Below are 13,249 nucleotides of genomic sequence, written 5' to 3' on the forward strand. Positions count from 1 at the left end.
CCGGGTTGGCGTCTATTCCCCTTTGGTGGATGACGAAGCCGAGGAATCTTCCCGAGCTAACCCCGAAGACGCACTTCGCGGGGTTCAAACGCATATGGAATCGCCTGAGGGTCTGAAAAGTTTCCGCCAAGTCGGCCAGGTGCGCCTCCGCGGTTTTGCTTTTTACGATCATGTCGTCCACATATATTTCCATGTTCCTGCCGATCTGGCGTCTGAACAGCTTGTCGACCATCCTCTGGTAGGTTGCCCCAGCGTTCTTTAAGCCGAACGACATCACCTTGTAGCAATATATTCCTATGTCGGTGATGAAGGCGGTATTCTCTTGGTCCGCTGGTGCCATGCTGATTTGGTTGTAGCCCGAGTATGCGTCCAAGAAGGTAAGGAGTTCGTAACCCGAGGTGGCGTCGACTAGCTGATCTATTCTCGGGAGCGAGTAGTAGTCTTTGGGACATGCCCGGTTGAGATTGGTGTAGTCAACGCACATCCGCCAGCTTCCATTAGGTTTCTTAACGAGGACTACATTTGACAGCCACTGGGGGTACTTCACTTCGGAAATGAATCCGGCCTCCATCAATCGGTCGACTTCTTCGCTGATTGCCCTCTACCGGTCGGGGGCGAACCTGCGTGGTCTTTGCTTCACTGGCCTGGCCTCGGGATTGATGTTAAGCTGGTGTTCGGCTACCGTCCGATCGATCCCTGGCATTTCCTTGGGCGACCATGCGAACACATCGGCGCTCGCCTTCAGGAACTTGACGAGCCAGAGCTTGTTTTCTTCGGGCTGGGCTGCACCGATTTTCACAGTCTGACCGGGCCGGTCTCCCTTTATCGGCACCTCGGTAAGCTGCTCGGGTGGTTCAAGGTGTGTTGATGTGGCGGCCTCTTCTCGAGGGTCTGGGATATGGGGGCATGCCCTCTTCGGGAGGGAGACCGCGGTGAGGTAGCACCTTCTCGACTCACCTGGGTCGCTTCGCGATTCTCCGACCCCCGCCGAGGTGGGAAACTTGATGGCTCGGTGGTAGGTTGAGACCACCGCTTTTAGCTTGTTGAGCGTTGGGCGTCCGAGGATGACGTTGTAGGCCGAAGGGAGGTTGACCACCATGAACGTAGTCATTATTGTCTTGGTCCTTGGCTCCTCCCCAATGGTGACAGGGAGTGTGGTGGTGCCGAGCGGGGAGATTGAGTCTCCGGTGAATCCCGTGAGTGTCGAGCTCATGGGAGTGAGGTCCTCGGTGGGCAAGTCGAGCTTTTTGAAGGCGTCGAGGTATAAGACGTCGGCGGAGCTCCCAGTGTCGACCATCACTCTCTTTACCCAAGCGTTGGCGATCTGGATGGAGATCACCAGGGCGTCGTCATGATGGGACTGTTCCCCCTCCTCAGCCCCAAACGAGATTTCGGGTTCTAGCTCGGGTCGAGGGCGTTTCTCGATCGTGCTCCGGGCATAGGATTTCCTTGCGCTCGAGCTGCTGCCACCTGCCGCCGGTCCCCCGATGATGACATCAACCTGCCTTTCGACGGGCATCCGGGGACGCGGGGTCGCTTCTCGGGGTTCCTTGAGATAGCGGCCGAGGTACCCCCTTCTGATCAGCTCCTCGATCTGGTTCTGGAGGTCGTGGCAGTCCTCCGTGTCATGGCCATAGTCTCGGTGGAACCTGCAGTGTTTCGACCGATTTTTGTAAGTTGTTCTCATGGGATTGGGGGGCCGCAAAAGACCTTTCTCCCTGATCTGGAGGAAGATCTCGGTACGAGGTGTGTTGAGCGGGAGGGGCGGAGGCCTCGGGAGCCGCTGCTCGGGATGGTCGAGCCTCCGACGGGGTTGCGGGTCGACCGACGAGGTGGCGGCTCGGGGTTGCTTGGTCCGTGATTTCTTCCCGACCGTGCGTCTTCCTGCTGCCAACGCTTCACCGACGACGTATTGGTTGGCACGGTGGAGCATCTCAGGGACAGTGGCGGGCGGCTTCTCAATTAGTGACCAGAAGAACCTCGAGGGTTTCAGCCCCGTCAGGAACGCCTGCATGATCAAAGAGGGGTGAGTGTCCGAATACCCGCGGATCTCCGCGGCGAAGCGTGTTACAAACTACGCGAGCATTTCTTCTTCGTGCTGTGACAGTGCCAGCAGCGCGGCTATGGAAGGCCGAGGCCGCGCGCTGGTAAGGAAGTTTTGTTCGAACTCCTTGGCGAGCTGGTCAAAAGATACGATTGAGGATTGGCGCAGCTGGCTGAACCATGCGCGTGCTGGTCCTCTGAAGGTGGTCGAGAATGTACGGCACATTAGCGCATCGGACGTGCCGTAAAGGGCCATCTGAGTTCTGAACGCGACGACATGCTCCGCCGGGTCAGAGCCACCGTCGTATGTTTCTAGGGCTGGATCCCTAAAGTTGAGGGGGACAGGTTTTTCTTGTATTTCCTGAACGAAAGGGGATCCCCCCGAGGTGCCTTCGTTTGATTCGTCCCGCGACTTTTGGAGCTCACGCCGAAACTCGTCCAGGCGGCGATTGACCTGGGAGAATTGTACCTTAATGAAGCTGTCCTCCGAGTCGGACGATACGATGTCAGGCTCGGGGCGACGTCGAGCGGCTCGGGAGGGTGCTGGGGAAACACGTGCGGGCGAACCCTCGTGGTGGGCGACCCCATCTCGGATTTCACCGGTTGCATCCTATCCCGTGTTCGGCCCTGGTTGAGCTGGGTCGGCTGAGGCGTCCGTCAGTCGCCTGATTTCGGGAATAAGTGGGACCACGGCCTGCATTATCTCGACCATTCCCTGTACTTGTTTAGCGAGGGCGAAGAACGCTTCGGGTGGTACGGCCAGGGGGTCGACCGCGGGTAATGGGGGTGGCATCCCTAGGTCGTTGAACAGGCGCCAATAACGATCTGGCGTTGATGTCGGCATTTCTCCTTCTCCGTGGGTGACGGGTCCGACGGGGTCGGCGTGAGGATCGTTCGGCATCCGGCGCCCTCCTTCTAGCGCCAATCTGATGCGGTCTGCACCTGCTTAAGCCGTGATCTCGGGTCGATACGGCTCGGTTCAGGGGTCCGGATACCGAAGATCCCGGGTAGGGCCTCTTGACGTCTTTAGGGTGAGCGCTTGCGGCAACCCGATCCGAGGTTGGTCTTTAGTAAACGGCTAGCTGCAGTCCCCTGGTAATGCGGTCGCCGTGTACCTGCACAAAGGTCGGACCGTTTCTTCGGCCCGACCCCTCCGACGGTCTAGTTAGGACGAGAAGGGGATTTCTGTGCCGAGCCCCCCTCCTGTTCTCCGGACCCTCGACTCTTTATAGCTTGGGTCTGATATTACCTGATGTTCCTGTCTGTCAGAGCAAGGTCGTGTCTCTGGCGGGATTTGACATTGCCATTAAGGTCGCGTGGCGGACCATCCTATCGCAGGATGTGGGTGGCCTCGATCGTTGCCCCCTGCGTTTGGGTAGACGTGCAGGGTATGGGTGAAGAAGTCGCTCGCTGTGAAGGAGTGACGTTGGCGATGTCAGGTCGACGTTAATGCCCGTTCACTCAACTGGCGCCGTGGCATGTCGCGTTGTCATTTCTCCCTTAGGGGAGTACCTTTGGTTGTCACACCACGGGGTGGCCGGCGTCATGGTCTGCATCCCCATTGACTTTATGGTGATTCCCCTATCAAGTTACGACAAGACTCATCAAGAACACAAATCCATGGCATGCTCACCAAGTTGCTCTGCTACGTATTGGATCAACCGTTCCATGTTCAGGTGAGAAGATCCAGCATCCTCCATGGCCCTCATTGCTTTCTCCTTCAGAGCTTTCGCTCTCTTCCGCCTCTCCTCGCCCTGTTCTCCTTTATCCATTAATATCTCCACAGCCTTCGCCAGTTCTCCTTTCGTCACCACCACTACATCTTCCTCCACTAGTTTTCCCCACTCGGTCGGCTTCTCGACGCCGATAGAGACTCCGATCGCCAAGACCTCTACGATCAGCTTCTCGTTAAGGAACTGCTCCGCGAAAAGGGGCCACGTTATCATTGGAACTCCGGCGCAGACCCCTTCGAGCGTCGAGTTCCACCCGCAGTGCGTCACGAACCCGCCGACCGCTGGGTGGGACAGGATCCTCACCTGCGGTGCCCATCCCTTGATCAACAGGCACTTGGAGTTCCCCTCGACTCTCTCCGACATCCACGTCTGCGTCTCCTCTGTCCATGTCCTCCCCACCTTGATCACCCATACAAAAGGCCTGCCCGAGGCGAGCAAGCCCGAGCCCAGCTCTATCAGCTGCGACGGCGCAAAGCTGCCCATGCTGCCGAAGCTCACGTAGATAACTGATTCCGGCGACCAAGAGTCGAGCCAACGCGAGCATTGCGCCTCGTCGACCGAGGCCTTGTCTTCCCTTCGGGCAATGTCTTGCCTCCCTTGGTTGCAGACCAGCGAAACCGGCCCGATGTTCCACACCTTCTTCCCTGTCGCCTTTGCCAGACGCTCACCATATCCAACCTCCAACTCGTCGAAACTGTTGACGACGATGCCGTCCGACGACGATTCGGCATTCCTGATCTCCTTGAACATCTCCGCGAAGCGATGTGCTCTCTCGATGTGCCTCGGCAGCTGACACCTTTTGATCTCCACACGATGCGGCAAGCCCGGCAGCACAAAAGGCTCCGTCGCTGAAGGAACGAGCTCGTGGGTCTTGTACAGGTGCAGGTTCTCGACGCTGAGGAGGGAGAAGCAGCTGTAGCCTCGGAAGACGAGGCAGGGAACTCCGAACTCGAGAGCGACATCGTCGGCCCAAGCATGGTGCGTGCCCGTGATCACGCAGCTCGGAGCAGGACGGCAGCCGCGGAGATGATCTGTAAGGGGATGCTTCAGGAGTTTGCCAGCATTGAAGAAGTTGATCATCAAGTCGCTGGAAGGGATGGCGTCGACGCTCTCGCAGCCCTCCGGCAGGCCTGCTTCGACGGCCGGGAAACGGAGGGAGACGAAGCAGACCGGGAGGCCGGAATCAGCGACGCGATCGATGGTCGGACCGATGCGAGACGCGTTGGCAGGGGTGGTGACGACGGTGACGGTCGTGCCATGCTCGGCGAGCAAACAGGCGATGTCGATCATGGGGAGCATGTGGCCCGGGGCGAGCCATGGGATGAGAACGAAGTGGAGGCGGTCGGTGTTAGATGTGGTCCCCATGACTTGAGCTCGAGAGGAGGAAGAAGAAGAGAGATGGGAGTGATCGCCTCCTTTGTTGACTACCATGTATGATCCTCGAATGGAAGAACGATTCTTTAAGACACTATTCAAAGCATGAAGGATAACTTTTCTTGCATGCCAAACAAGAAGCAGATAAGGCAGAAAGCTCAGAAACTTACAAAGCGATTACATCAAGAACATAAAGAACAATCTAGTCAAGCTCTTGAATTTTGCCAGTTAGAAGATTGTCAATATACAAGTATAATGGGGTGAAAGTGTAGGTGCACACAATAAGAGAGCATCATCAGCATCAAGAGCAAAAGAATTTTAAGGTAAATGGCCGTGGAAGCACTTCTCTAGTAAGAATTTACATTATAAAAAGGAAAAAAAAAATCAATCAAAATGTGTATAGTTCAGTTTTCACTCCGTCTTCCAATGGAGATGTATATTGAAGCCTGCAAGTAGAAGACTGTTAAGTCATTCAACTTAAAGAACGGTGAATAATGGTCATCATAACAATTAACTAAAGTGCATTTAGTGTACAAGAATACTATTTGACAGAAACAGCTTTTATACTCGCTCTACCGATGCATGTAAAGGAATGCAGTGATACAGAAGATATAAAACAGTGGAAGAATATTGCATAGAATTATTAAAAATTACTTGCCACAGGTACCTCAATGATGCTAAGGATTGAAAAAATTTGAACCCCCCACATTAATAGCAATCAGCACTGCAATACTCGTTACCGCAGCTAGCCATACTAGTGTTGACTCTGCACAAAAAGAATTTCTAGTTGGAATAATGATAGTTTGAAGTTCACAAACTAGAATTTGGAGAGGAAGGAGTACCTTTGAAGCCACCTGAAGCACTATCAGCGTCAAGAGCTGAAATCTCCGCAGCACGACCACGTGTTCTTGATACCGGAGATTCTGGATAAGCAGACTGCCCAGAAACTTTGGAAGTTGCTGTTTCTGAAGACACTATACCTCGAAATTCCTCACTGACGAGCAAGGCTGCTAGGACATCCATAAAGGACTCTGTTTCTCCTCCACTAAGATAACCACTAAAACTCTGTTCATATAATTCATCTGCCTGTTCATACTCTGAGCTCTCATCATCTGATGCATCAGTATCTATAAGCTCCTTTTCTATCGCATCTTCTTCATCCTCAACATAAGCTTTATACGTGAGACGTAGCAACAATTCCCCGGATAATTGCTTCCTGAGCAAATTCCAACCACCTCGCAAAGCTACAATTTTGTCCGTTGGTACTGTATCTTGTAGCGAACTAAGCTCAATCTAGTTGTCAATGAACATCACAGTTGTTAGACAAAATAGATAAGTATACTAAGAGAACAACAATTAACTACAGGAACTTGAAAAAAAGTTACAAAAAATCTAAATTCAGATGACTGTAAAATACCAGTAGACTAAGCATGCTCGCTTGAATAAAATATATGCCTACAATAAGCATAACATGACTCATGATGTATTTCTTGCTAATTGACAGAAACTAACATTAAATAGTTAAAATACAAATAACCTACCAAAATCTTAAGAAATACTCAGTATAAAAAGCATGCCTAGATAATTAGAATATAATCTTATCCTTGTTGAAATATGGACAATTTGCTATGCATCATACAGATAAGTTATTAAGGACTTTACCTCCCCTGTGCCAATAGTGATATCTGTGAAACCAAAAGAGTCCTTTACTTGGATATACAATTTTTGCTTTCTAGGATTTGCAACAAGAAGATGAAAATCCTGTTGACATGCCAATATATCCATCACTTGTATTCATAATGACAGCACATTATGTTCCATTAATGCAAAAAGTCACTGAGAAGGATAACCATGACTCACCTGATTCCAAATTGGCTCACCGGGAGGCCCAATTACTGTTGTCTGGCTATTTTTCTTACTTTGAATTACTTGATCACCGAGACTTAAAACAACATATGGATCTGTCTTCCCTGTCCATGCATAACATATTTTCAATTCACATAAGATTAATAACATTTAAATCATGAAAAAATCTTAGATAAAATATGATCATAACAAAATATTGAGAAACTTCAGGCAAGACATATATATATATATATATATATATATATATATATATATATGTGTGTGTGTGTGTGTGTGTGTGTGTGTGCATATATATATATATATATATATATATATATATATATATATATATAATAGCCAATATAAATGTAATTTTAAATTTTTTATTTATAACCAAGTTCAATTTTTCAACTTTCTCAATATAATGAAGATTATTAGAAGCAAATTAAGAGGTAAAAAGCTAAATACCAAATATAGCATAAGCAAGTTTACGAGCATCGACTAAGGTCACTGACAGCTCCCCTACAGAATCTTTATTTCCTTCCTGAATTTCTTCTGTTTTAACATTGACTGGAACAGGACCAAGTGCTTTCCCCTTCTGGAAGTCGAGAACAATCTTTTTAGGGCGCACAAAAAGGCGAGGCAGATCTTCAGTAAGAAGCTTTGTCAGGAACCTAGTCAGAAGCCACGTTTTAATACTTGGAGGCATTATATTTGCAACGAGTACAAGCAGAATCAAACAAATATATAACTAATAAATTATCCTGAAAGAAGAGTCCAATCTGATGTACTTCTATTTGCTAGTACAAATCTGAATGCACATTAAACAACACAAGGTGTAGGCACTGGGGAAAAGAAAACAATATGCACTATACAAAACTACCTTGGGTGCACATTAAACAGCATAAGGTGTCAATAATGAGGAAAGAAACAATATGCACAGGATGAAAGACACAAAACTGAAGAACAAAAAACGGAGGTATAGTAACTAATTCATCATAACGAATTTTCATTCTGCAGATATTCATCATAATTCAGTATGCTTCACAGTCAATCTTGTGCAAGGTTTTAAATAACTCAAATCTAAGGAGCTTTACTATGGTAATTGGGCAAGACTAAGTATGGAGAGGCCATAATCCATATATTAAATATTATTAGTGCAATTCAAATAAGGGGTACTCTAGTTTTAATATCTTGAATAAGTGCAAAGCTACAGAATACTCTTGAGGATTACTGCTGCATTTGCTAGGAGACGAGATCAAACTTTTTGAAGGAGTAATTGCCCTTAATTTGCGAACTATGAGACATGAACATCCCTAGATACTGGTTATTCTCCATGCAGAAGTCCTCATCAGCTAATTGCATGAAATGAGCTATAAATCTAGGACAGGTTTTCTCCCAACTTTGTCCACAGAAAGAATTTTGACTTCAGATATAAAACGAAGAAAAAAAAGATAAAATCTAGCACAAGCCTGGTACAACAGTGAATATAACTAAGAAGTCATCCTTGAACAGACTAAATCCTAAACAAGGCTTACCAGTTCAAGATGCAAGAGTACAGATATCCTGAAACAACCACTCTATCCTTATATTAAATTCCTGAAAGTTGTTTCCAAAAAAATAATAACATAAAAACCTCTTCGAATTTTACATAATATAATAATATTATATTAAAAACAACTAATTTTGACGGTGAACAGTTTACTTGGAACAGGATTCTAAGATGCCTCCTGGTGCATGATATTCACAGAAATAGCAATACTTGCCATGAAATGCATCCCTAAAATGAAAGGAAGAGCAAATTCACATATATTGGCATTCAAATATTACACGAATATTAATGAAGGATGAATATACTTACAGAGAGAGAACAGGAATCGCTGGATGCAATGATTGGTGAACACATGCAAAAGACATTTGAGTCAAAATTAGCAAAGCAGATATAATTTTCTAAATATTGATATAACTTTGATGTAGGTGACAACTAAATTTAGATTGACGTGTAAAACAACATGAAAAGTTAAGAAGGTACAGTAATTTTTTTAATTAAGAGCACATGAAGAGGTTTTGAAACGAAGCACTTTTACTCCAAGACAGCATAAAAAATGGTTTGACATGCCAATCTAACTACAGAACAAGAATAATTAGTCAGACAAACTACACATGAATGAAGTTGTAGGATCAGAAATACCATGTCACTAATCCTGATCTCAAGGTTACTGATCAGGGAAGAAAGTTATGTCCCAATTAAAAGAATGATTATTTTAGAAGATCATCTTCCAAATGTACATAAATTACATCCAATGCTTAAACAAAAGAAAGGATCTCCGGATACTAGATAAGAACAAATCTAAAGAATTATATGAAAAGGCACAGTACTTCAGAGCAAAGCAAGTTCTGAAGAGAATAATCTTGCAGAATCCGTGACAACAAATTTGAAGGACCGAAGGGGCCATACTAGAAAGCATTTTCAGATAATAGATCCTGTAGTAATTTCAGAGTTCCATTACCGAGTTCAAGATAATTGATTCAAACCAGTCAAAAACCTTAACCTTTCTTAAATGTCAAGTCTCTGGCATTGCTTACAGGCAAAGATAAGATAAACATGTCAGTCATGCAAGCATAAAGTTTTAATCTATAACCTGATTCTACTCCATGCATAAGGATAAAAAACTGAAGACATAATAGATCTTGCAGTCAAATTCCGTATTTTATATATTTCAGAGGTGGATAATTAAACCAAAAACGTAAACTAGCAGCTGATCAAACCAAAAATACAAGCATATATGGAAAAGAAAAGCAGAACACACCCATAAGATTGAACAAACGGAATGGGGAGAGCTCAAACTTAATCTTGGGAAGGGAAACAAAAGCCCATGATACAGCTCCTATCCAAGGTTCAGTTGGTATCAACCGTAACTTAACCCAAAGCTCTCCATCAATATCAAAATCACGAATGCCAACAGGTACGACAATGGGAATGATCCCAAACTTCAAGGACAGCAACAACAACATCCTAGCACCACCTGTATAACGAAGTCCAATCTGATACCTGAGATTGAAAAGTGTATATATTCTCAGATAAAAGTATAAAACAATGTTCTTTTTTGAGATACTGCTACACAAAATACAAAATAAGGATATTACATAACATTCAACAATAATATTGTGGCATAACTTAGAACATGATGAACTTCAAAAATTGACTCTTAAGAAACTGGTAAAATGATACAGACCACACCGAGCTGTGTGGTAAGACAGCATGATAGATGCATACATAAAATAATGGCAAGAGCCAGTCAAACCATAGTAACCATTCCCCATTATGATCAATGCTAGATCAAAGAGATCTGATTCTAGACAACAATTATAACTTCGGGGAAAATCAACTGCATGTAATCAATTACTATAAAGAAGATGTGCAAGATATCAGAAAATGTTTGTTAGTGTTGGAATAAAGAGTTAAAATATATTACAATACTTTGTGAAGCCATAGCCATGTTGGGCAGGAGAACAAGTTGTTAGTTTCATGTGGATGGGCACATATACCTATCACATGTATTAAATGTCAAACTTTTAATAAATAATAGCTAATGAAGTTTACACCGACCATATTTATGTTTCATGATCCGAACATTTACCACAATGCAATATTCAGAAATTCATTCCTCATGCCAAAACAAAGTAATAGTTAACTAGAAACAAGGAAATTAATAAATTCATATAAGAAAACAAGCCACCATCACTTTCACTTGATACTGTTTTCATGTCCCAAAATTGACAAACCAGTCCCTTCACATAAAATCTCTACTTCCATCCATGTCTACCATACATCAAAGTTATTTAAATTAAGCTACAGAATAAAAACTATATACTATTCATGAGTTAGTTAAATCAAATCCAGCAACTAAAACAACAAGAATAACCTTTTCTAAAGATAACAAGGAAAAGCTTACTGCAAGTCATTAACACGACGGGATGTTCTCCTCTCAACATTCCTGACAGATAGTGGTTCATCACCAAGTGAGAACTGCTTAATTTCAACTCTTTGCACATAACTAGGCTTCTTAAGATTATCTATTACTGGCTGTAACAACCCAATAATCCAATTCTCAATGCCAGACCTATAAACTTTCCATAACTTTCCTAAAACCATGTTCACCCATTCGACAGACTCTTTCCTCTGAAGGTCCTTCTCAAAGAAAATAGAGAAGCTAGTCGGCACCTGAGGCCATGTGCCATTCTTAACATCACGTTGCGACTTGTTCTTCTTCCTCGATGTCCAAACCTTGTCGAAGGCGACCCCGATGAAGAAAAAGAACACGAAGAAGCCGATGATGTTCCTATTAATCGGCGGAGAAGGTATGGGATGAATCACCCCCAGCTGCGTCCTCAGCTTATCAACCAAAGGATCTTCTTGGTAGCTAGTGAATCTAGACGCCAATTGCACCGTCCGAGACGCCGATTCCTCGCCTACCAACTCGTCCGCTAGCTGCCCTGAGACCAATATCTTCTGAGCCTTGACGCTTCCCTTGGCGGAGCTCAAGAAATCAGCGTTCAAGCTAGGCCTATTGTTTCCGACCGGGGGCATGGACGCGCCACACCTCCATCTCCTCGCCCGAATCTCATCCGAAAGAATTCTAAGAAACAATCTTTTACGCCGACCTCTGCCTGCATCTCCTACCTTACAAGGGCACCCGAGCCTAGCTCCGCAACAAACCTGCGGAAGAACCAATCCCAGCGAATCCCGCGGCGCCAACATTCCAAGGACCACCCACGCCGGACGCAACCCGATGAGAGGCAGCGCGACTCACATCAGAGGCAGAGCTAGACATAGATCCCAGCAACCAAATCGCCAGCGCGAACCATCCAGAGCGCGAAGCCGCACAAGAATCGAGGTGAAGAGCTCGAAGCCGGGAAGAGATTGGTTGATGGGGATGAGGAGGTCGGCAAGGGGCGAGGGAGACGGCCACGGGGGATTGGCGATGGCAAGGACGCATATCGCAAATGTGGGGCCGACGGGGTAAAGGAAATCTCCGGGAAGGGACTTGTGGCCAACGGGTGGATTTTATTTGGGGACCGATTTGGACTTTAGCGTGGGTTGATAGATGAGTGGGTCAATTTACGGATGCGGACTCAGGAAAGGTCGGTTATGAAGCACGCGGCCGCACCCATCAACGCGAGACACGTTTAACGCACACGTGTGAAAGAAACCCAGCATGTCAAAAAAGAACAATGCGGATCGGAATTTAGGGGGAATTCTCGAAACAAAAACTTAATTTTAAGAATTTTTTCAGATAGCTCAAATTCTTGAATAACGTTTTAACATTATATCACTATCGGCCATCATCTTCTCTTGGTTGCCTCAACCTCGAATAATTTTCTATCACTTGTGGTATAGATGACCAAATGTCACTCTTGCCGAATCCTAGTAAATGCCTCTCCTCGCCTTTGTCTCACTACTAATAGCTTTTACATGAGGAAGGAGGCGACGATGATCCTCGTGCAAGGGTTACATGTGAGGTGTGCAAGGGCAAGGCCGAGGAGATTAGCAAAGTTGATGACAACCCTAATGCCCCTTCTTTCCTCGTGCGAGGATTGTAGGCGATGTGTTTGATATGAGAAAATGGTAGATAAAGTAATTACTAAGGCTCGACAAAGGTGCAAGGGTGATGGTGAAAGCAACAAAGATGACAATGCCAAGAAGAGGAAGCGACGATGTAGAACAAAGATAGAGGTAAAACAATCTCTTCATAGAACTAGAGGTGCTCTATAAGAAATTTTTAAAATTATAGATTTTTTTAAAAATTCACTATTGAGTTTAATGCTTTTATTTGTTGTTGATATGTGGTCGGTAGTATCAAATAAACTATTATTTACTGTTGGCAAATGGACTTATATATATATATATATATATATATATATATATATATATATATATATATATATATATATATATATATATATATATATATATATAGTTGAATCTCGTATTTTGATGATGAAACCAATTTATAAGTGTTTATGATTTGATTTGTGTTTTTAGTGACGCAGGATGTTTCGATCAAGATGAGACAATTAAAGCAGGAAGAATTATGTTGGCCGGTGGAACATGTCAGAAGATTGGACGTCGAGCCGGAGGATCGATCGACGTATCGATAGAAGGCTTCGGGCCATGGATTCGGGCATCAGGCCAAGAAGAGCAGATATTGCGCCAAGGATATCGGAGTTGTGGAGTCAATTGACCGATTGGG

At 45.4% G+C, this 13,249-nt stretch overlaps 3 protein-coding genes across 4 annotated transcripts; all 3 read right to left on the reverse strand.

The window, feature by feature from the left end:
- Nucleotides 1-601: 601 nt before the first annotated feature.
- On the reverse strand, nt 602-2,014 carry LOC135607543 (uncharacterized). The gene has a single exon (XM_065099482.1). The coding sequence runs from the start codon at nt 2,012-2,014 to the stop codon at nt 602-604; it is 1,413 nt and encodes a 470-aa protein (XP_064955554.1).
- Nucleotides 2,015-3,636: 1,622 nt separating this feature from the next.
- Nucleotides 3,637-5,212, reverse strand: LOC103978271 (UDP-glycosyltransferase 73D1-like). The gene has a single exon (XM_018824098.2). The coding sequence runs from the start codon at nt 5,205-5,207 to the stop codon at nt 3,648-3,650; it is 1,560 nt and encodes a 519-aa protein (XP_018679643.2). The 5' UTR covers nt 5,208-5,212; the 3' UTR covers nt 3,637-3,647.
- Nucleotides 5,213-5,341: 129 nt separating this feature from the next.
- LOC103978238 (calcium-dependent lipid-binding protein) lies at nt 5,342-12,022 on the reverse strand. Of its 2 annotated transcripts, none has more exons than XM_009393958.3 (9): nt 10,952-12,022; nt 9,806-10,047; nt 8,857-8,875; nt 7,464-7,669; nt 7,011-7,120; nt 6,813-6,911; nt 5,993-6,443; nt 5,805-5,916; nt 5,342-5,596 (listed from the first exon to the last, which is right to left on the reverse strand). In XM_009393958.3, the coding sequence occupies exons 1-8, from the start codon at nt 11,755-11,757 to the stop codon at nt 5,828-5,830; spliced, it is 2,022 nt and encodes a 673-aa protein (XP_009392233.2). In that variant the 5' UTR covers nt 11,758-12,022; the 3' UTR covers nt 5,342-5,596; nt 5,805-5,827. The 2 variants fall into 2 exon arrangements, with proteins under 2 accessions (XP_009392233.2, XP_009392232.2); XM_009393957.3 differs by having other exon boundaries at nt 5,818-5,916; nt 10,952-12,021.
- Nucleotides 12,023-13,249: the final 1,227 nt, after the last annotated feature.

This window comes from Musa acuminata, chromosome BXJ2-3, assembly GCF_036884655.1.
Source record: "Musa acuminata AAA Group cultivar baxijiao chromosome BXJ2-3, Cavendish_Baxijiao_AAA, whole genome shotgun sequence".
NCBI classification, from domain to species: domain Eukaryota; kingdom Viridiplantae; phylum Streptophyta; class Magnoliopsida; order Zingiberales; family Musaceae; genus Musa; species Musa acuminata.